Source organism: Coturnix japonica, chromosome Z (assembly GCF_054131305.1).
Source record: "Coturnix japonica strain WE chromosome Z, WE-NBRP24, whole genome shotgun sequence".
NCBI lineage: Eukaryota > Metazoa > Chordata > Aves > Galliformes > Phasianidae > Coturnix > Coturnix japonica.
Window position 1 is genome coordinate 72,727,304 of NC_140702.1, and position 22,539 is coordinate 72,749,842.

The 22,539-nt window shown below is 41.6% G+C and overlaps 1 protein-coding gene across 10 annotated transcripts in view; it reads left to right on the forward strand.

Annotated features, from left to right (window-relative positions):
* Positions 1-21,350, forward strand: part of ARK2N (arkadia (RNF111) N-terminal like PKA signaling regulator 2N) — a 41,455-nt gene extending 20,105 nt beyond the window's left edge. For 7 of the 10 annotated variants that reach the window (XM_085528194.1, XM_085528193.1, XM_015848191.3 and 4 more), the window contains 3 exons: positions 12,993-13,175; positions 16,116-16,242; positions 18,392-21,350. In XM_085528194.1, coding sequence (XP_085384320.1) covers positions 12,993-13,175; positions 16,116-16,242; positions 18,392-18,581 — 500 coding nt within the window. In that variant the 3' untranslated portion in view covers positions 18,582-21,350. Of the gene's footprint in view, positions 1-1,887; positions 7,486-12,992; positions 13,176-16,115; positions 16,243-18,391 lie in introns of those variants that run through there. The other 3 variants (XM_085528195.1, XM_015848194.3, XM_085528196.1) reach the window with 1 other exon arrangement.
* The last annotated feature ends 1,189 nt before the right edge of the window (positions 21,351-22,539 follow it).

Sequence of the window (22,539 nt, forward strand, 5' to 3'; positions counted from 1 at the left end):
ATGTACCACTATCGATAGTAGTTTTTATTTAAACTGCAGTTAAAACTTGCTTCATGTTACTAAAAGGTGTCTGCTCTTACACCTGTGAGAGGCAGAAAGGCTCTTGTTTAGTTGTTTTGTCTTGGGATAAGATTGCTGACTGCAGAATGAATAGAACCACACTGGGTGTTCAACATCAGGAGTATGTGGACTTTTTCTTTTTTAGGGAGCCATTGCTGCTGCATTTTAGCAAAGAAGGTTCTATTTTACTTGCTTACATCTTTTCAATTAAATGCCATCATAGAGATGGAAGGTAATTACTATGAGGCAATTTGTTTTTGAGCAGAGGACCGAAATGCTGAATTTCCAGCTTATCTGGCAGGTAAACAGGTGAGAGGAGACTTTTGAAGTAGGGTCTTAAATAGAAAGTCTCTGGCCCTCAAGCATAGCTATGGCTTGAAAATAAAAAGAGAATAATCCTGGGCTTTGTTACTCAAAGACTTGTGTATACCTCATTTAAATAGCTTTGAAAAGAATGTATTGATGGGTGGTAGTGTAATTTCATATGCACAGTGGAGTCCCAGTGGAGAGTTAGTGCCTTATGCTTTTATTAGTAATCTTTGCTAAGGTTGAGCAATGAGTTCTCTCATTCTTGGCATGTTTCCTACTAATTTTAAATGAGAGGATCCCACAGGTTTCTTGTTAACATACTAAATCATTGGTTTAGATAGCTGCTTTGTGTAGTTGGATGTGATGTTTGTCTCATTCTGGAATTACCATAGGCAGTGTTTGTATGCCAGGATAGCATGCAGGCATTGTTTGTTGTCTCTCATACAGATCCAGAGCCCAGCTGTCCTGGGGTTTGTTGCTTCCTAGAGGTTTCCCAAGTGAACTAGTAAAGGTAGTGGTGTCTGTATGATTTTTAGTTGACGTGTAGAGTAGGATAATAAGGATGGCTTTGTCTTCTTGCTGCTAAAGTTCCTCCTGGTAATCCCAAAGTCATTTCAGTCACATTTTGGCTGGGTGGAAGGAGAACAGCTTCCTTCTATCTTTGCCCAAGCTGTTTGTTTTGTGTTTTTTTTGGTTTTTTTTTTGTTTTGTTTTGCAATGACTTGAAGTTATGTGAGAAACTGCATGGCCAGCTGGTAATTCTCAAGATGAAGGGCACACTTTGGTTGGTGTGTAAGGCTTGTTGGCATCCACATCATTATTCCTGTAGCTGTGTTTTTCCTCTCAGAGTCGACAAAAGTTGCTTCCATCTCATGTGTCAGCACAGTATTCATGTATCCGTGTGCCTATGTGTGTGTTTCTGTTGTGTGTTCTCTTTGGTGTTGAGTATTTATTAATTAAAACAAGAGCGGTAAGGTTTGGGCTTACTTCAGGCTCTGCAGCCACCGTGTTGGCCTTTATCTCTGTTACTGTGTGCAGTTTGGTGTGTATTTATTATCAGCCCTTTACAAAAGGGCTCGAGTACCTGAGTAAAATACATGCAGCTATTCAGATTTATCAGCTAAAACAGCAGTCTGTTGGATTGAAGCTTAACAGAAGCAAACCTCTTGATGTTGTATGATGTTTTGGGTGCCTTCAGTCAAAATCTAAATTGAAATTGCAAGGGAATTGGGCCAATTTGGTTCATAAAACAAACAAGATCTTTGTGACAGGATCATCTGAGAATTCTAGAATGAGAGTGATTTTTTGAAGCCAAAATTTATTATAACCTCAGTGAGTGCAAAATGTTATTTATTTTGACATGAAGAATGCTGGTTAATTTGATGTTTGCTAATTCCTCCCCTGTGTTAATATCCAAGGGATGCAATTAGAAAAGTTTGTTTTCCTAACATGCCTTAATAAACAATATGATGTTCTTACTTAATGATGTCTCATCAAATGGCCTCAATGTCTTTAAAGCTGGCTTCAGTCGTGCTGGGGGATCTGGAGGAGCGACCAGGGAAATTCCAGGATTGCTTGACAGGGGCACCGTGTGGGATAGGAACTGCATAGGCAATGTCCTGGAAGAGGCCATGAACTGCTTTGCCGAAATGCAGAGGCAGACAGAGGAGAAATTTCGCATGTGGATAGAAAAGCTAACCCGTCTTGACACGGATGAAGAAAGCAAGCAGCAACTGGAGCCCAGGGAACCTAAAATGCAACTAGTTGGCCAAAGAGTCCCCCCTACCACACAGTCAGGGGCTTTCATACAGATGCCTGATAGCCAAGTACTTCCTCAGCAGTCGTTTAACGCTTATGTGGGCTATCAGAATGTCGATGCTACGCTAGAGTTTCCAGCGACTTTTAATAACAATTTTCCACCTATCTTTCCAGAGAATGGGAATATTGCAGAGCCTGATTTGAATCAATCATAAACTCAAAAATAATAATAATTATATATATATATATATACATATATATACATCTCGTATCTTTGCAATCTCGATGTTACTTTGGATTATGCTAAAAACAAGGTTTGCTTTTCATATTTATTTGTTTTGTTTTTTTATCACCATGGCAACGTTGTTTTAATTTATAGAGAATATATATGTAGTTTAAATTAAAAAAAAAATACAACAACAACAAAAAAAACAGAAAAAAAAACAGGAAAAAAAAAACCAACAAAAAACAGAGAACAAAACACAGCATACCTATGTGCATGTGCCAGCACAGACACCTGTAAAGGGAATGGGGGGGGGGGTGGGGAAATGCTGTAGGCTTTCATCTCCTGACTTGGGAAGATATAAGTTAGAATCCTCGTTTAAATACTCCGAAAGCCATAGAGCTGCGTTTGTTACGATAGGAGCGTTTAGACTGTTCATGCAAATGCTCTTCTTGCATGTTAAAACATTTATAATAAGGAAGTAAGTTTTACATTTAAAGGTGTACCCTAGAGGACCAGACTTAGATACAGACCCGTAACATTTCCTTAACTCTGTGCTCACTCCCAAGTTCTGCAGCTTGAATACGGCACACATTGCTTTTTCTTCTTCCTTTTTCAGGCAGAAGTAATAAATAAGCTTACCCTAAAGATCCAGCTATCTATAACCAATGTGAACAACTGACATTTTGTCTCCCGTTCAGTAGATCATTTCTGTCCGGAGTTTTTATTAATGTCACTGCTGTGTTGCATATGGCATATTTATGGAAGCAGCTGTCTTTTACAGCATGTGCAAAAAATATGCACATGTATACATATGTGTGTGGTCAGTTTGGGTGGAAACCATCTCTTAAGTTTAGGTATCTGCTTTGCTAGTTCTGTGGATCTCTAGGAAGAGAGAAGCACCTGCAGAGGATATCCCCTGGCAGCACCTTCCTCTTCCATGAGTTATCTCAGCTCCCAAGCAGATAAGATAACTTTGGGCTAGAGTTAGGCGAGATGAATCACACCCAGAGTACGTGTGTGTGCACGCATGACCCCTGCACACAAAGCACTGTTGCTTCCTTATGTATATATGAGCAATCTGCATCCTTCATGCTGCAATACAAATAGCGGTGTCAGTCCTGAGGTAAGCAGCCAGTGGTGGATGGGTTGGTTCTTTGCACAGGGGTTAAAGCAAAGGTGTGACAGACAGGTCAGTAAGCACTGTGCTGGTCCAAAAGCGTGGTTTGCTGTTCTGAGTCAGAGCCAAAGCTTCTGATCCATGTTGGAATGCCACTGAGATGGTTATTTACCTGTGACTGGGAATGCCAGGGCATTTAGTTTCATTTAAATAATACGATAATTTGCAATCGTGTGGATTATTTTTTTTTTTGTACTGATAGTTATCCTGAATAGGCAGGCTCAAAACTGTGATGTTTAAAGTAGAATTAATTTAAAATATATATTAGAAACCTCTATTTAATTCTTACTGCTATCGCTACACACAGGGATTGTTGTTCACCTCTCCAGCAAGGCCTTCCTTCACGTGAAGTAACTTCTCCATACCTACCAAAAATGTGTATTCCTCATCAGTTAGAACTTGTTAAACAATTCTAATGCAAATAACATAGAAATTGTGATAAAGGAAACGGAAGGTCTTTGCATAGGCATAGTTTAAGTGAAGAGAACACTGTAAGTCTCTCTGGGCTCCATTACTTTGGTTCTTATACATCAGTCACCGCTGATAGTTTATTTCTTAAATTATTTTAGTGCAGTTCCTTTTCTTTTTGTTGGAGTTTAGCACCGTGTCTTCCACTGTTCTTCATTTCTTCCTTCCTGAAGTAGGCAGGTGTTTGTAGGTTTGGGATCAATCCCATAAAGGAAAACCAATAAATGCTTTTTACTCTCAGCGTTAACACAGTCATGGGTGCTTCAAGGTTGTTATTTTCTTCCATTTTTTAATTAATACATGATGCCTTCATTAAAAGAGAGCTTAGAGAGCTGTGTTACTCTCAGAGGACCTGCCTGGAGGACTGTGCAGGAGGTGACTTTTAAGGACTGGAATAAATTCCTTGCAGATGACCTTGGTGCATAATTTTGATACAAAGATTTTGATACAACCTTAGGAGAAAACTCCCTCATCTGAAATGGTCTGCGTTTTTAACTGACCTGTAGGTAAGCCTCACGTGGGTTAATTTATGTTAATTGCCATTTAATACACTTGTTTAAAATCGAGATCCTTTCAGGGAAGAGAATTTACTGCTATGAAAAAATAATAATAATAATAATAATTAAAAGTCCTTCTGTTCATAGATTTGCTATGTATACCTTTATGACAATGATAAGAGCAGCATATTTCAAAGCATGACAACTTTACAAGCCTTCCCATGCATGCAGAAGCAGCTTTTTGCAGTGACTGCTTTCTTTCCACGCGCAGGCATAGCTTTGACTCGGTGTCTCTGTAAGCATGCCGCTAACCTTTTTTTGATAAATAAAAATAGTATATGTGGAGAAATTAAGTATTTCCAAACAAATTTCGTAAGGGGATCTGCTTGAACTTATTTTTTTCGCTCAGATGTAAACTGGCTTTTATGTACTGATCTCATAAATGGAGATTAACTTTGGGGATGTAGCCAGTGAAATCTCTGCCAACCTTCAATATCTTGTTTAGTGTGTTGTGTTTTTTTTCTTTCTTTCTTTTAAAAATGGAAACCACATACATCAGAGCCTTCAGCTGTCCTGACTCCCTACAGAGCACAAGTTAGGGTGTGTGAGGGAATACCTGCTCTGTTGTAGAGATGAGATCCCCGTTGTCTGCTCAGGCATCCTATGGTCTGACCTGGCAGGAGCATCCAAAGTCTTTGGAGCACCATAATGCAGTGCCCTGCAGGCAGCAGTGCTAGTGCTGTGATGACTCTGTGTGTGTGTCAGGTTGGGCATCTCTTTGAGCCAGCAGCTTTCAGGGCTCCTGATAGGTAACTTCAGATTTTTGTTGTTATTATTTTTGTTCTGGAGAACTGGAAGTGTTCTTGCTGTAGTACGTGACTGCGGTTGGTTTGTCGTGGTTTCCATTTTAGGCTTATTTTCAAAGGGCTTTCACTAGAAACTTTCAGGGAGTTAGAACCTCTTTAGCTGAAATTTTAACGTCAGTTTTGATCTCATCCATTCAAGTGCTTCATTGAAGGAGTCCACCTTTAAGGAAATAATCTCTCACTCCCACTTGGAGATAGGATTTGAATGTCCGTGTATGTTCACATCTCAACACGTTGCTCCAAAACCACTGAGTTTAGCAAGCAGAAATGAGTAGGAGTTTTGCTCGGAGGTGGGGAATCAGATTTGGAATTTTTATATTTTTCCTACATTTTATACATCAGAATGGAGCGAAGAAACATTTTTGTTATTGCTTCTTAAATTTATTACTTGCAATTTTATGGCTTGGAAAGAGCAAATGCATCAGGCTGGATCAGCTGGTGCAGACAGGCAGAGCTCCAGTGGCCCATTCAGATTCCTGGATGACCATTTTTAACTTCGAATTATGCTGAATTTTCAGGGCTTAATTAGGAAATAAATACATGTTTTTTGTTTTCTTTTTTTAAAGCAGCGCACAGCATTAAAAATAAATACATAAAAATTCCAAGTCAGTATTTCTATTGCAAAAAGTGGGGGAAAAAAAACAACAACCACCCAGCAACCCAACAGCTTAGACCTTTGGGCAGACTGTTCTTTGGTGTGAGGGCAGAATGATCCAGGTAGAGGTACACACCTGTATTTAACTTCATGGTGTCCTGTAGTGCTGTTGCAGGGTTGTTGGGTTGCTTTATTGGAGCTGCTAAACTCAGGAGCGGAGGACCAATCTTGACTCCAACAAACTGGGGTTATACCTGGTGGTTACTTTGCAAACTGAAGCATATTTATGTTGTGACAGATGTTTCTCGTTGATGTATTTTGTTTCTTCCTGTTTCTCATACTGTAATTGTCACCAAAGGAGTCGAGAGTTAAATCCTATCCCCATTAAAACCAATGGAAAACTTCTATCCGTTTCAATGGGGCTAGCATTTCACCTCATGAAAAGCTGAACTAGCTGAGCAGCTTTTTGGATGCAGGCTGCTTTAAGGGACCCCCTGCCCGATGGGAGGTGCAAGGTGGGATCCCTGTAATGATGGAGGTCTCCATTGGGAGCACTCGAACGACTTGTAGAAGTGAAATCCTCAGGCTTGTTGATGAGGATGGACGGTGCTTTGCAAAAACACAAAGCTGGAAACAGGTCTTTCTGACAGATTTTAATAGTCTCACGGTGTTGGATCAGCGCAATGAAGGCACATGGAAAACAAGCTTATTAAATTAGAAGTGATTTTGAGAGCTGTGTTAAATCTCAGGCTAGCCAGGCAGCAGTGAGCCTGGATCAAGTGCTGTATTGAGCCCTGCTGTGAGAGGATGCAGTGTGTGCTCCCCAGACTTCCAGCTCTAAGGATTATGATTCCAAATAGTGATGTTTTCTGAAGAGGTGCATCTGCTCACCTGCCCTGTGTGGCTGTAAATTGCATTCACACAGGGGTATTCTGCTCTCATAGCATTGCAGGAGCTTGGTGTGAGTGCTGTCGCAGTGGAAGGGCTCTGAGTGATACATCTCCTTCCACAATTAGGTGCTCATTAAGCAGCACCAGTGAAAACGAGCTCTGTCTCCATGTGAAGCACACACTGCTGATATTCTCGGCCATCAGCCACATGCCTTTGAACGCACAGTGAGAATAACTCAGTGTCCCTCTGTGCAGTTTGGTGAGACGAATCCAAGCTATTTTCCATCTGCTCATCAAAAAGCCTGAGAGAATGTGAATGTTGGTCAGCAAGACTTGCGTTTGAGATCTCTTCTGGTGTGATGCATTATAAGCAATCCAGTCTGAGAACAGACACTTGATCATGTTGTTTTAACTTCACTGTTCTGTAGTTTACTGTGTGAAATGAAGGAAACTGTGAAAGAAACTGATTCATTGATCCTTTTTTTTGTTGTTGCTCACCTTATGATTTTAGGGAGAATGTTGTTACACTACTGTTGTTTTTCTTTTTAACCGTAGTGACCATGTATCCTTCGCCTAACCCTGTACATTTTGAAATGTAACTCCTGTAACCTGGAATAAATAAATAAACCTAAATAGCAATGAAGCGTTTCATGTTGCTAAACAACGTAAAGGAAGCAAAGGTCTCCTGCCCCCATCTTCCTCTGGGGACTGCAGTAGAGGCAGCTGGTTTATGCCATTGAACTGCAAGTGCTCTGGCTGTACTGTTGGGTCATGTCTTAAGTAAGACCAGGTTTGCAGCATCTACCTGGAACAAAAGCAGCATTTCCTTTAGCCCTGTAGTCTTAATGTTGAAGTCATTCTGTTCAGGTGAAGCTTATGGATGTGTCTGCTGCCAAACCGTTTTCACTTACAGTGAAATCCTCTTGATCGGAGCTGCTGGCATGCAAAATCTCATTGCCTTGCTTTCTGCAGTGATAATTGGAGCTTTTGATTTATGCATGCTTATTAAGGTCCGTTCTTTGTTTTGCATAATCTCCAAGCGAATGTAATTCTCTTAAATCCATGTGAGGTGTAAATGATGGTGTTTGGGAGATCTTTTGTTCTTTTAAAATGTCTCAGTATTCTCTTTTTTTTTAATATAAAAGCCAGCTCAGCTTAATTAAGAAGCAGCCCTTGCTCTTTGGGCTTGCACACTTACCTGGGTTCCTTGATGCTGCCTTTTTAGCTTTAGCATGTTGCTAGAAGGCATCCCCAAGCACTGTTTTTAAGCTCAATAATCTTCCAGTTAAAATTAGTCCAGTGATTGGAGGGGAGCGTTGTTTTCAGCAGCACTGAGCTCCCCTCCCTGTTAGCCCTGAGCACATCTCTGCATGCCTTGGTTCCCCTATTGGGAAAACGAGGTGAACAGCCACCTCAGAACCCTCCGAGCTCAGCAATGGAAAGCTTTGTTAAGTATAAAGGACTGTAATTATTACTGTGGTTATTACAGTACGTCTTCTGCACATTGGGAAGCCTTGTGGTGGTGTTCACGCCTAAACAAGGCTTCACTTGCTGACTCCAGAAGGCAATTCTAGTCACCACAATTAGGCTATTAATTTTGGAGCGATTTCCATTGGGATTGTCCTCTGGAGGCTTCAGCACTGTAAATCCCATCCCAAGGGCTGGCAGTCATCTTGCTGAGCTTCAGCATTGCAGAGGTTGGTTGGGTACCATGCTGAAGCCTCAGCTCCGGTGCTGGGGTGGGAGGCAGATGATGGTGAAGTTCAGACCATCAGCCTTCATCATCCGTTCCCATCTGAGAACCCCCCGAGTCCCTCCATCCAGCAGTGAGCTGAGGGTTCCGTGCCCAGATCTAAGACAGCTGAAGAGCCAGAATGGCTTTCAGAGGCTGAATTCCTTATTTCAGGTTCTGATGCCCTTTGTTTCCTACAATAAACTGCCCCGCACCTATAATCAGTTATTGCAGCACAAAGTTAACAGTGCTTCATATGGCATCGCTGCTTATAGTTTTGACAAGCTCTGTAAGTTAAGGCAGAATTGGACACTCAGAAGCATTGTCCCTGCAATGACCTCTAAAAAAAGAAATAATAAATCCTCACAGTCTTTCCCTCCTCCTATTCACAGTAAATGTCAACAGCCGTATTTTGCTGCTGGTACTTATTAACTTTCAGCCCTTTTCTTTGTCGAGCGTTTTGTGCTTTAGTAGTGAATTTCAGCCTATCACCAGCGAAATGTACATTTTCCATCAACCTTAGGTCCTCTTGCTAAAGACTCCATTTAAATTACTGAGGAGCAAACTCCCTAATCCTGCTGCATTCAGCTGTGATTCCATCGTGGTTTTGGTTTTTTTGCCCTTGTATTTTCTATCTTTTAACAACTGGTTATGACGAAGAGCAGCTCTTTGAAGACAAACTGATAAAAAGCATGGATCTTTTTACCTTTTCAACCTGAAGGCATTTTTTCAGTTCTCATTTCCCAGCTGAAGCCATTCGCCCTTATTCCTTGGCACCACGCCGTTGCTTTGCATCACATCATCAGAGTACGGTGTAGTTGGCCAGCAAAGTGTTTCCTAACTTAACCCCTTCTGTCCTGTCCCTGTGGCATGCAAAAGGAAGCAGGCTTTTGGGATTGGGGGTATTTTATAGGATTATTATTATTTTTTTTTTTGACATGCCTTTGCTGCAGTTCCCATCTCGGTGACACAACAAAGCATTTATTGCTTATTTCTTCCTATGAGTGTTGAATTTCCTGGGGTTTGCTGCATTTACCGTGGCCATTCGCTGGTGGTAGGTATGGGTAACCCTGGCACCAGGGTCCTTTAACTCCAAATCTGCTTTTGAAAGGCAAGGCTGAGAGAAGCACAGACGGTTCTTTGCTTGGTTGCATTGTAAATAGGCAGCTTGCTTGTTTGCAGAGCTTTAAATTGGTGGCTCGTAACGCTGACAAATATAATTACAGGATGTAAATTATATTGAAAATATTTTTGTCTGTTTGATGTATACTAAATTTAAGCTAAGTTATAAGGTGTGCTCTTTGGAAGTGTGGAAGATACAAGAGTGGAGCTACAGATAACAAGTTTATGCTTGTATTTCCTACTGATGAAGACTTTCGCACAAGTTATTTCTATGGGTAGGTGATGAGAATATCACTCTGCATGTATATACATTTATTATACATTTTTGCATGATTATACATGTAGGAGTGGTACAATTTTGACTTGAGACTATTGGTGCCTTTTGTCCAAATATAACTGTACTTGTGCAGACTCGTCTATCTAAATCAAATCCCTCTTCTGTTTTCGGAGGTATTGGAAAGAAGTGAGAGAAACAAAGACTCAAAGGAGCAGTACACAGGTCTTGAAATTTTAGATAACCCGCTTCCAGAATGGTCAAATAGTCAATATTGTACTTGACCCTCGTATCTTCTGCACTCGACCGTTTATTTTTATGGATCATATTATACATGTTCACGCTGAACTCTGATGATAAGACTGAAAGGAAACATCCCACTCGTGACTCGGTCCAGTTGTAACTTCTGCCTGCAATTCAGCCATCCTCTTGCATAAATAACTTGCTGAAAATCAGCCAGCTCAATTCTGAGCTTGGAAAGCCATCGTTTTGTCATTGCCTTTTCCAAAGCAAAAGATTACCTTTCAGCTGATTTATCAGGATTTCTTTTCCAGTCACAATCATCAGCGTTTCACGTTGCGAACAGATTGGTCTTTGATACATTGGCATTTAACTACTCATTTATTTGATTTGATTTGATTTATTTATTTTTCGGGTCTGTTTTAAGTTTGTAATGTAATGTTTTACAGAGTCGTTATTTTGGAGGCAGGTCTGGTCTGATTTTTTGGGGGTTTTGTTTTGTTGAGAATTTCTTTACACCTCGTTGCAAAACTGAAGCCATACAACTTAAGCAATGTGGCCACCCCTTCCATGCAGTGTGTTGCTAATGACAATTGGCTTTTCTTAGAATATTGTGTTGAATTACATTTCAGGGAAGAAGTTACTTAGGAAAGCCTTACTAGAAACAGCTCTTCAGATACCTAGATTTGAATCTTACAGTTCGTTGCATTCTTTCTGTATTCAGCAGTAGACATTTGCTCCTTCTAAATCAGACCAGTCTTCCCTTTCAACACAGCAAAGTGCAATTGGGCTGGAGGAATCCCAGGCATATATACAGACTAGAAGGAGCAGTCCTTGAGAGGAGCCCTGCAGAGAAGGACCTGGGGGTCCTGAGAGATGAAAAACTGAACATGAGCCAACAGTGTGCTCCTACTGCTTGGAAAGCAAATGGTATCCTGGGCTCCAGCAGAAGAGGGGTGGCCAGCAGGGACAGGGAGGTGATTGTCCCTCCCTGAGTCCAGGTCTGGAGCCCCCAGTAAAGGAAAGAGAGCTGCTGGGGAGGGTCCAGAGGAGGGCTGAAGGTCCTGTCCTGCTCAGCACATATTTAGTGTCCCATTGGGGTGACACTGTGTGCGTATCATGTAATAATGAAGAGCTCCCCCCAGGCATGCAACTGCCAGCGCTCCTGTGGAGCTGCGCTAAGTGCAGTGCTTTGGCCCAGAACATTTCTGCATTTCATGCTGATTTCTGTGGCTGAAGGCTGAGCCCAAACAAAGTTTTCATTTTGCCATTTGAGGAACAAGAACTCCAGCCACTGTCACCCACTCTCAATTGATAAACTGTAGTAATTAGCTGAGGCAAAGTGTCTGAATTAAGTGCATCCTTTCAGCATTAGGATATTCATCCAGCCTCTCTTTCCTCCTTCATTTATCTTGAATTCGACTTTTTTTTTTTCCTGAGCCTCTTCCTTTCCTAGTCTGCATTCCAATGATGGGGGATTTTCAAGCCTCAAAAAGAAAATACACCACTGTAATAAAAGGGACCAAACTCACCTTTTTGTTACCCCTCAGTAATTGACTTCAGGATCATAGAATGGCTTAGGTTGGAGGGGACCTCAGAGATGATTGAGCTCCAGTCTCCTGCCATGGGCTGGTTGCCAGCCACTAGATCAGGTTGCCCACAAAGACATCCAGCCTGCCCTTGAGCACCTCCATAGGGGTGTTCTTCTCTCACAAGCCCAAGGCTATTTGCAGCTCCTAGGCACTGACAACACAAGGAACTTGAATACACATATTGAGGCCAGCCTGACTAACTCCACATCCCCACTATGCTGTGTGCAAATACTTGCATAAATGTCCTTGTCTGCCCCTGTAAGAGCATGAGGTTTGCCCAGGAACTCAGATTCACTTGATCACCACTTGTGCCATCGTAATAAAATTACACAGCGAAGATACCATATAAAAGATCAGTTCATTTTTGTTAATGCTTATTCAGTTGCTATCGTTTATTATTCAAATATTAGGGACTTAAGAAATTCAAGAAGAAAACGTTATTTATAACTACCATTAACATCTATTGAAAGCAGTTATAAGATACACTGCTTTTATACAAATCACCCTTATGGCTTCCACTAATCATGCAAGCAGTTCCCTTTCTCTCTCTCCTCCCCTTCTCTTTGGCAGCCAAAAGCACATATGGTAGTTAGGAGAAAGCATATTTATCACTGCACACCATAGATCTGCTTCTTGCTAGCCTTCATTTTGGAAGACAAAGCCCAAAACACTGGAGAAAAATTCCCCTGTCCCTGGTGGGTTGATGCTTTGTAAGGAAGTGTTAAATTAGTGTTATTGCAATTGGATCACTCCTATTAGAAAGTTAGTTTTATTCAGTCAGCCCTACAATAATGTAAGCCTTAGACTGAGATTACTTGTAAAATTCCTTAATCAGATGGTTTGACAAATTTGATGGCCTGTAATACAGCGTTTATTTTAAAATGAAGGTTCTCTCCTTTTGGGATTGTAAATGTGACGCTGTCAGATACGGAGATGTTTATGTGCTAATGTAAAAGATAATACAGATACCACTGCCTCATCTTTGTGTTTTCTGTCTATATGCAAAGGTTAAAATGACTCTGTAATCAGGCTGTTCATTATCTGAAGTTCAGAAATTGATACTGATTACATTTCTTTAAGAGCCTCGTTAGGGGATTGCTTTAATTTTTAACTTATTTGTACTTCTAAAGGTGTCTTTTTCTGTATGCTGATGTCTGACAGCAGCTGCCTTTCTCTCCCTTTGCAGATGGACCTCCTGTTGTAGCTCATTATGATATATCAGACACAAACTCAGACCCTGAAGTGGTAAATGTGGACAATCTGTTGGCGGCTGCTGTGGTGCAAGAGCACAATAATTCCTTGGGAAACCAAGACCTGGGATCTGCCTGGGGAAACAGAGAGCTGCTGGATGAGATGGGTGCTGATGCAGGTTGGTTTGAGCTCCCTTCCTCTGGTGTTCATTCCTGCTTCTCACTCAGTGTGTCCACCTCCCATCCTTTCAATGTTTTTGTGATCTATACAGCTTTAAAAGCACCTTACCCATGCAATAAAACAGTATAGGTGCTTATTGAAAGTGCCTGACATTTACTCCAACCAACAACCGATAAAGACTGACAGAGTTTCTGACACTGGGTTTCTTGATAATTTTCTTTTCCCCCTCTAATTAGTTAAGTCTGGTTTGTTCTGTTTGTTTGTTTTCTTGTTCTGGTGGTCGTGGGAGTGTTTTCGTGCTCCCTAATGAAAGTGAGCTACTCTCACTACTGAATAGTTGATTATGATGACCCAGATAGCTGCCAGCTAGTAAACCAATCATCATCTCATTTTAATTATTGTAATTGTCTCTATATATCTTTTTTTGGGGTCTCTCTTGTCTTTTTCACTCTGCAAAATACAAGCATTCATTTTTTTTCCCTCATGCCATCTGCATTTTTAACATACTCCAGAAAATTGGACATTCCAGTTTCAGACAAAGACAAAGAATGCAGAGGTGATGCTCGTAATCGGGCTTCATATCAGTGGGCTGAATCCTCCTACAAGAAGGCAAGAGCAGGAATAGAGTGGAAGGCTGTAAAGAAGCTCCTGGACCTCATAATGTTGCTCAGATCCACTTGGCACACAGGAGCTATGCAGTAAGATGAGGTGCTCCAAGGTCTGGGTGAGAGCTGTGTAAGCAGAGCACTCGTGGGGATGTTTTCTGTTGACTTCACCCCATTGCCCCGAATGCCTTATAACATAATGCCTTCCTTGCCATTCATTTTTGGTACACCGTTAAGGTTTTCACTTAATGCTAGGGCATGGAGGCTTGCTCATGGTGGAGCAGAGCTTTGTGTTTCACTCTGTGTTTTAAACACAGGCTATACTGCACGCCTCTGTGTAGCTCTGAGCTGCTTTTCAGCATCCATAAAGCTTAAACAAATACAAATGCGTAGCACATTTTGAAAGAGGTGTTCCATTATCACCTAGTGGAGAGGTTCTCTTCTGGAATACAAAGGACCACTGCTGTGTTACCTTTGCTGCATTCTTATTGAAGCCTAATACATAGCACCGACTGTTTGGTACTTCATCAGAAAGAAAGGAATGTAAGGAAATAAAAAGTGAAGATTTCTTACCAAGCAGCATTCCATTTTCCTCTTTACGAGTACGAAGCTGTGATGTGGGTAGGAATCTGTCATCCTTCCTCATATATCCAAGGGCACAAACTTCTGCAAGGATGAGGTTACCGGCTAAATGGATCCCTTCAGGAAAACCCTTTATCCTTGAGCCAATGGGGACATGTCCAGGCAAATTCATTCCTGGTGCTGGGAAACCATCCATAGGGACGAATCTTTTTTCTTCCTGCATACGCTTTGCCCCAGAGCCTTGTACCTCAGTTCACTGCTGACTGTATGTCTGTCAGGACCGGCCTTTCCTTATACCATACCTAGGACTGCACGTTTGGAATACGGAGTTTTCACATCTTACATCTCCTTCCCAAATTAAACTCCAGCCAGTATCTAGCTTAGGAGGTATTAAGTGATGAGTTCCCGTGGGAAAATAGCAACATAAGTTTAATCTATGTGAAGAATCTTACCAGGGCACACTATTGCATCTTTGTGCACGGGCAAATATTTTGGGTTGTTTTGCAAGTTGATGTTGCAGAGCAAACAAAACGTCTCCTTTGTGCGTCATCTTAACGTTCTTGCAAGGATATTAAAAGTGTAGGCATGTTATTAGGCATGAAATTTGTATGACCAGAGGCTGTAAATCTGCCTGCGTGCTCTAATCCTGATTTGCACTTGGCTACATGTTGTAATATTGACTCTGCTAATCGCGGTTTCTCCACTGCTAATTACTTTATTGTCTGAACTTAAAGCTGCGGCAATAACCCAGCCTTTGGGGGCTCTTGGTAATGTCTCTGGGGACACATTTAAAGGCTGCTTTGCTTTCTGCTCTGGGCAGAGGTTGCAGAATGGCATGCATCAGTCCTAGCAGTTAACATATAGCAGACCAACACCAATGCCTCTTTCCCAACCCTGTCCACCAGCGGCCTTCATTTTCTAAAAGAAGGAATAGGGTGCTCACTTTGTCCCTCTGCTTCTCCTCCAATTTTTCTGGGTATTTCAAGCAGCCACTAGAAAGCTTTCCTCCCTTTAGCACATACAATATAATATATAACATAATATAATCAGCTAAATTCAAAATGTCATGCCCTACAAATGCTTCTTCCCCCACGTAATCCAATATGTGAGTTGTTCCAAAGCAGTTGGCGGTCTCAGCTCCTTCCAGGCTGCCCAGCTTCTGCCAGGTTAGTGCTAAAGGGTGACAGTAAAGCCCTTTATAAACACAGACTGATGAGTTGGATAGCTATTGAAGAGCTGTCATGATAAAAAAAGGATTGCTTTCAAGTATTTGTCATAATAATAATAATGGAACAGATGTGAAGCAGTGTGGCCAGAAATCAGTGGTTTTGTTTTCTTGTTTTCCCATTGACTGTCATCTCTCGGTTTGAGATGCCGTATTTCTGTTTTCCTGGTGTCTGTGATGTTTCCATCCATCCTGTAGGTGTAGTTTGCCATAGTATCACTGGGTTTGATTTACTGATTGTCATCTTGCTGTAATTCAGAGGCTTAGGTGCAGTCTAGCTCTTAGCACTGATTTAAAACAGCAGCTGGAAAGCCTGATTACACCTAGAGCTGAGAAGTGTTCCTGACACAACAGTATGCCTCATTCACATCTGTGTGACAGCACCATCAGTAGAACTTTGAGAGCTTTTCTGATCGTGGTATTCCAATCTTTTTTTGGGTTAGCTTGAGAAAGCCCCTTTCCAGCTCATTTCTGAGTCATGCAAGCTGTTAAGTATTGTGTGTGTTTGCATTTGTCACATCTATAGGTCATTTGGAGCAAGGCTTCCTTGCAAGTGGCAAACCCACTCCTGGTAACACCAAGATCAATGAAGAAATCAGCATCACTTCTTCTGACAGCGAAGTAGAGATTGTTGGAGTTCAGGAGAATGCCAGGTATGAATTCCTTTAACTTCCTTTGTTCGGTTTTAATATTTCATTAGTTGCATCAGAATATCTGATTCTGTTGCCAAGAATTGCAAACTTCCTCTTCTCTAGTTATCCACCTGTGGCTGATGCCCCAAAGGTAGGGAGCATTACACTTGTTTTTTTCCTGCTGTCCTCGTCATGGTGACATCAGAATGTGGTTTTCTATAGAACTGTTATCAATGTCATATGCATTTAGATTAAGCTTGATATTTTATACCAAATATTAACGGGCTAAACATGTGAAATATTAAAATATCAAGTACTGAGATATACCAAGTTTATAGACACCAGGAAACTGTATTAGAAGTTCAGTTTTAGTTACATGCTGTGAATATTCCAGTACATAAACCAAAATAATGATGTCGGTTCTTGTTTCATTCTAAAATACTCACTTAAAGCATGTAAACAGTTTTAAACTTGTTTAAAGAATCAGTCATTGTAGAAGTAAAACTGCCGTCAGCCTTTCAGTGGCTGATGTGATAAGATAACCTAAAAATCAGCTCCTTAAGATACAGGTTAAGTCAAAGCCTCCAACTAGATCAGAGTAAGAAAGCCAGAGGTTTCTCTCCAGGCTGGTAGTTAACAGTCAAAGCTGTGTAGGCATTTTTTGATGTCTCCCTTAGTCTTTAGATTAAGCCTTTGCTTGGCTTAAGGCAGTATGAACAAAAACAACAGAAAAGGGACGTGTGGGAGAAGGAACTTTTCTCCTTAATTCCTTCTGCTTTTCTTGAGGAGAGGAAGAAGCAAGTTGTGCAGGACCCAATTTCCTGCATAGGAGGTTGCACAGATAGCGTAGATGCAGTCCAGCACTGCTGGATATAGGAAAAAAAAATGAAATATTAAGGTGGTAAGGGAGAAGAGATTTAGTCTTAGCTTGTAGAACTGTGACAGCCTTCTCATTGCTCAAACTTCTGCCTGAGGTTCCCACATTCTTGCCTTTTGCCTCACTCACCTTTGTCATGTACAAGAATGGGAAGTTAAAGTACATGCAGATCTGCTGTTTAAAACCAGGTTTAGTAGACAGGGACCAAGATAATTTCAGCAAAGAAAGATGTATATCACACCCTTCCTGTGATTTCCTTTCTTTGTGTCACCACCCTGTCATTGATCAAAGAGTAGTTCCTACAGTTTCCATTGAATATTTGAACATTTGGATTGTTCAAATCCTATTTAGAATTTTATTTCTCATGCAGGTCCAGGCTTGCAGTTATGAAGTATTGATGAGCTTCTGACAGGGTTGTCATTTGGAAAAGGTTTAGCTTTGTCTGCCATCTCTAGTTCTTCAGACAGCCAATGAATGGGTGCTGGTTCTCATCATTAAGATTATTCCTTGGCATTCATGTAGGACATCAAGTCATGCTGTGGATTCCCCATCCCTGCAGGCATTCAAGGCCAGGCTGGATGTGGCTCTGGGCAGCCTGGTCTGGTGGCAGGGGACCCTGCACATAGCAGGGGGTTGGAACTGGATGATCCCTGTGGTCCTTTTCAACCCATCCATTTGTGTTGCCTTTGCTGTCTGCTCAGATGGAAAGCACGAGGAATCCACAGCCTCCATGGGCAGCCTGTTCCAGTGCATCACCACTGAAATGTGCTGAAGTGGGGCTGTGCCATTAGCAGGAAGCATCTCCAAGCATTTCTGTGAGCCTTACCTAAGATGACCAAAGAAAAATCAAGTGTCATTGCTGTGTTGTTGTCATGATGCTGTCTCTTTGTCCTTACTGGAATATGGTGTTGATTCTGACCCTCGCTTTGTCTCCTTTTAAGATTCCACTGAGTAAAACTGCCGGCTGAATGCTTCTGAATAATGGATGGTAGTGCACATGGTGGGACAGCACTCCCCAGGATACTGGAGATCCATGCATTTACACCTGGTGTCAGAATCCAGCCCCTCTCCCCTTTTTTCCCAAAGGATGACTTAAGTCTGGTCTCAGCTTGGTAAACATACAGATCAGTGGCTGTTTTAGATGGCATGGACTCTACAAATGGGAAAACACCAGTGAAATATTGGGGAGGGCTGAGTTAATAAGACGCACGAGGGATGAAACGCTGCAGCTAAGAATCTTGTGCCTGTATCCAGCCATAGCTTTAATGCTTTTTGCTTTTTGCCTTGTTACAGGTATGTTCATCCAAGGGAAGGTGTGATCCAGAGTGTGTCTTCCTGGAAGCATGGCTCGGGCTCACAGTACCATAACGCTCAGCAAACACAATCATGGACACCTGTGACTCCCCAGCAGAATTGGTCTTCGCCCCCAGAAGTAGTAGACCTGACTCTGGATGAGGATACGAGACGCAAATATCTACTGTAATGCCGTGTCACTGTATTTCTGTCCCCATCTCTCCTCCTTTTGTGGCACAGAAGTCATAGCTTCAGTTTCAGAAGCCCCATTCCTGGCATTATGAGTCTCAAGATCATGAAGTTGTTCTTTTTAGATTTCCATAAGAATGTGGTATAATTTCAATATCACTTAAATCTTTTTTTCTTGTTTTTTTGCCTCCTAAAAGGAGGATTCTTCCCAGTATTAAAACTGAGTAGCTCCAAATTTGAAACACATCCATATTTACTAATTTGAGTGTTAGTTTGAAGAAATCACTGTGTGCAAAGCTGTGTCCTCCCACTCATCCCCTCCTCCAACTACGGAGCGTTTAAAATTTATCAGTATATTGAGTTATTAGGTAGCAGTTAGTGTTTTGCAGTGTGAGCATCAGTAGTTTTGAGAAATGCTTTGTCCTCACTGATTTCAGTGGACCTGGAGGTATTCAACACTTTGAAAAACTGGGCCAGAAGTATTTTTACCTGAGCTGATTTGGTTGTGTTACCCGCCGGAGGGACTGTTTTTAATACAAAAGGCCCACAACATATGCACTGAACAGCTTCTAGTTAAAGGACTTTTATTTTCAATGTAATTAATAGTTTACACTATTTTCAGTGCTGACTCTTCTGTCTACTTGACTACTGTGTTTCACACTGATCATGTCCCACGGCTTGTTACGGTTTAGAGCAGCAGTAATAGAAGCTGTCTAGCAGCTGTCCATTGCAAAAGCACAAGAACATGACGAGTAATAAAAAGACCCAACATCGGTCTGCTTTTTAAACGTATACAGACTTTTTCCCTATTTCTGAATCTTGCCTGGAGTAGGGAAAGGAGACATAGTTGCTCCTAGTCTTCATTTCTGCTATTGCTTATTTACCTCGTTGACCATCTCAGAAAGCGTGTGAAGCCCCAGTCTGGCACAGCACTTTAACAGATGCACGCCAATTAATCCCTGACAGTCTGCTGAAGTTGTGGGGCCACTGGGGAAGTGATAGAGTCTGTGTCCTCAGGGCTGCCCAAGAAACACATATGCGTGGCACTTGGGGACTTGGGTAGTGAGCATGGCGTGGGTAGGTTGGAGTTGGACTTGGGGATCTTTGTTGTCTTCTCCAACCTATGCTTCACGTGCTCCAAATTCTGCCCCAAAAAGGGTATTGCTGGATCAGAGCATAAAGCTGTGGTCTTTTTTATAACCAGATCTGCACCGTTTCCCTGCAGCTCACGTCTGCCATCCTAGTTTTGGAGTTGCTTTTTAGGGTACAATGCAGGAAACGCTTTGTTTGCCTGACCGAGACCAGCAGAGCTGCGACCTTGAGCAGGCTGCAGTTTCGGCAGTACGTATATAAATTATTAGCCCTTATCTGTCATTTTGAGCCTTTTTCTCCAGGCAAAAACCAAAGATTAGACGTAGGCAGGATGATATTCACTTTAAATGTCTGTTGTGCAATTAAAATACTCCCTTGTATTCAGAATGTTCCTGATGGAAACCCTTACACGGTTCCATTCGGAGCTTTTATTCTTGCCTCTTACGGCTGAACAGGGGATAGTTTTTATCACGGGGAGTTACGTTTCCTTTTTGTTTGTTGTATTTTTTTTTGTTGTTCTTAAATTCGTTGGGCTCCCACCGGTTTTTCTCTGCAAGCCAAAAAGAAAATAAAAACAGAAAGAAAGAAAGAGAGAAAAAGAAAAGAGAGAGAAAAGAAAGAGACCACCAAAACCCAATCAGTGTCAGGGTGGTTGGCAACAAAGCGCAAGTTCTGTTCCACCATGTCTTGTAGAGATCAGTTGCAATGAAAGCTGCAGGGACCCATCGGAAGTCCTGCCATTAAAAATGCAAACTATCTTGAGTGTGTTGGTTATTATTATTATTATTGTGTTTTTTTTTCTTAAAGTTTGTATATTATGTGACTTCCATGTATATATAATATAACAACTGTCTCCTAACCAGACTTCCTCCCATTGTGCACTGTGTTTTGTTTCAACAATCCATATATTGTAGTCCGATGCAGGTTTTCTTCTATTTAAGACACTACGTATTTTCTTTTGTCCTCATCAGATCTGAGAAGGGTAGTGGCCTGAAAAAAACACAATCACTGGATAGATAGAGAAGTGTTCTCATTTTGCTTTTTTTTTTTTTCTCCTAATTATTCTTTTTTTTTTTATTAAAAAATAAGAGCAAAAGGTGCCTGGGTAGTTTTGATCTTCTCAGCAGGAAAGTGAAATGTTCAGCCATTGTATGGCCAAGAACCAATGCACCCAGGGCTTGATTCAGAACCCGCTGGAGCTGATGGGGGTTTTCCCCTCCGTTTCGCTGTGCATTGGTTCACGTCCTTCTTGGTTCAGCAGTTCCTGACTTGCTCGAGTGTGAACCTGGGATCTTTTGTAGTGAAGACAAATAATTGCTTAGAATTTAAATGTTCAAAACATGCAACTCTAGCTTAAAAAAATAAAAAATTTAAAAAAAAAAAAATTAAAAAAAAAAGGGAAAAAAAAAGAAAGAAAAAAAGATTTTACTCTCGACACTCGTTGTTTAGTTCTCATTTTCCATCGAGTATTTAATGGTCTTTGAAAGAAAAATAAAATAAAAGAAAATTAAAAAGAAAAAAAAAAGAATAATAATTAAGCAAACAGAGTGTTATATATATATATATAAAATATATATATTTTTGGTGCAAGATGAGACCTTCTGTTTTTTTGAAACAACTCTGTAGCATAAAGGTTAAACTATTTTAAGACTAAATAAAATAGAGTGTATTATTTAAACAAGGCTGTCTCGTTGGATATTTCTTCCTCCTGTTTTCAATCGGTGCGCAGCTCTATGTGTCACCCCCCCCAAATAATCCCCTTCAGCTTCAGGATTGGGTTACAGCACTGCAGGTGTGGGAGGATGAGAGGTGATGCACCCCCAGCACCCAGGAGATACCCACAGCCTTTGGACGTCAGCATCCTACAGCCTGAAAAGCTTGAAGAGGGAACTGCAAAGGTTCTACTGAGCTGATTAGTTCTCTCCTTCCCTTGATGGTCTGCAGACTGTGTCCTCTGCTGTTTGCATCAGTGCAGTTTGCTGACATACTGTTTGTATTTCCCCTCTTTAGGTCTGTAGGCTGTGGGTACCAGCGTCCTGTGTTTCCAGAGCAATGCAGGGATGGAGCTTCAACACTCCTCTCTTTGCAAGGTCAGAGCAGCAGCAAAATGCAAACTTGTGGCAGACAAATCCTGTGTTTGCTTCCAGGATTTGCCTTTGATGCAAATAAGGCAAAAAATGATGAAAAAGGAAGAAGTTTTCTCTGCAAAATCCATTTTTCATTACTGCACAAAAGAATGCAGACCTGCAGCCTGGCTTCTGCCTTTCCCATTGGGTTTCTTTCCTCTGAGCAGCTCTGACAAAATACCCCATCTTGTGCAGCTGACAATCACATCTGCTTTGTCCACAGCTTCAAACAGTGACAGACAGCCTTTGGCTGGCCCATAATCCAGGAAACCCCCAAACCCTGCCCACCTCCTTTCTGGTTTTGGTTGGGTTGGGTCATGCTTATAAGACTCTAATGGGAAGTCTGTCCCTCTTGCACTGTGCTGTGCGTTCTCACTCATCCTGCCTGGCATGGGATAGCACAGATTCACAAAGGGGTAATCTTATTGCTTTTCCACGTGGCTGCTCTTCCTATTCAGGTCCATCTGTTCACGCTCTCCCTGGACCCTGTGTGACAAAACACCCAGATAACAAACAACATCCAGATTTGGGGTGTTCTGTCAAATTGTTTTCATTTCTTCACGTGTTGGGTCTTCTCTTGGGCTCTCAGTGCCACATCTCCTATCCCATCCCAACATCAGGATGGACAGACAGCGATGGGAGTTCACCCTTGGTGCTGTTATGGTTGTTTTGCTGGTACTGTTCCATAGGTTGGGTCCTCCCATGAAGTTCCCCTTGGGTTCTAAGCCCATCACACCCTAC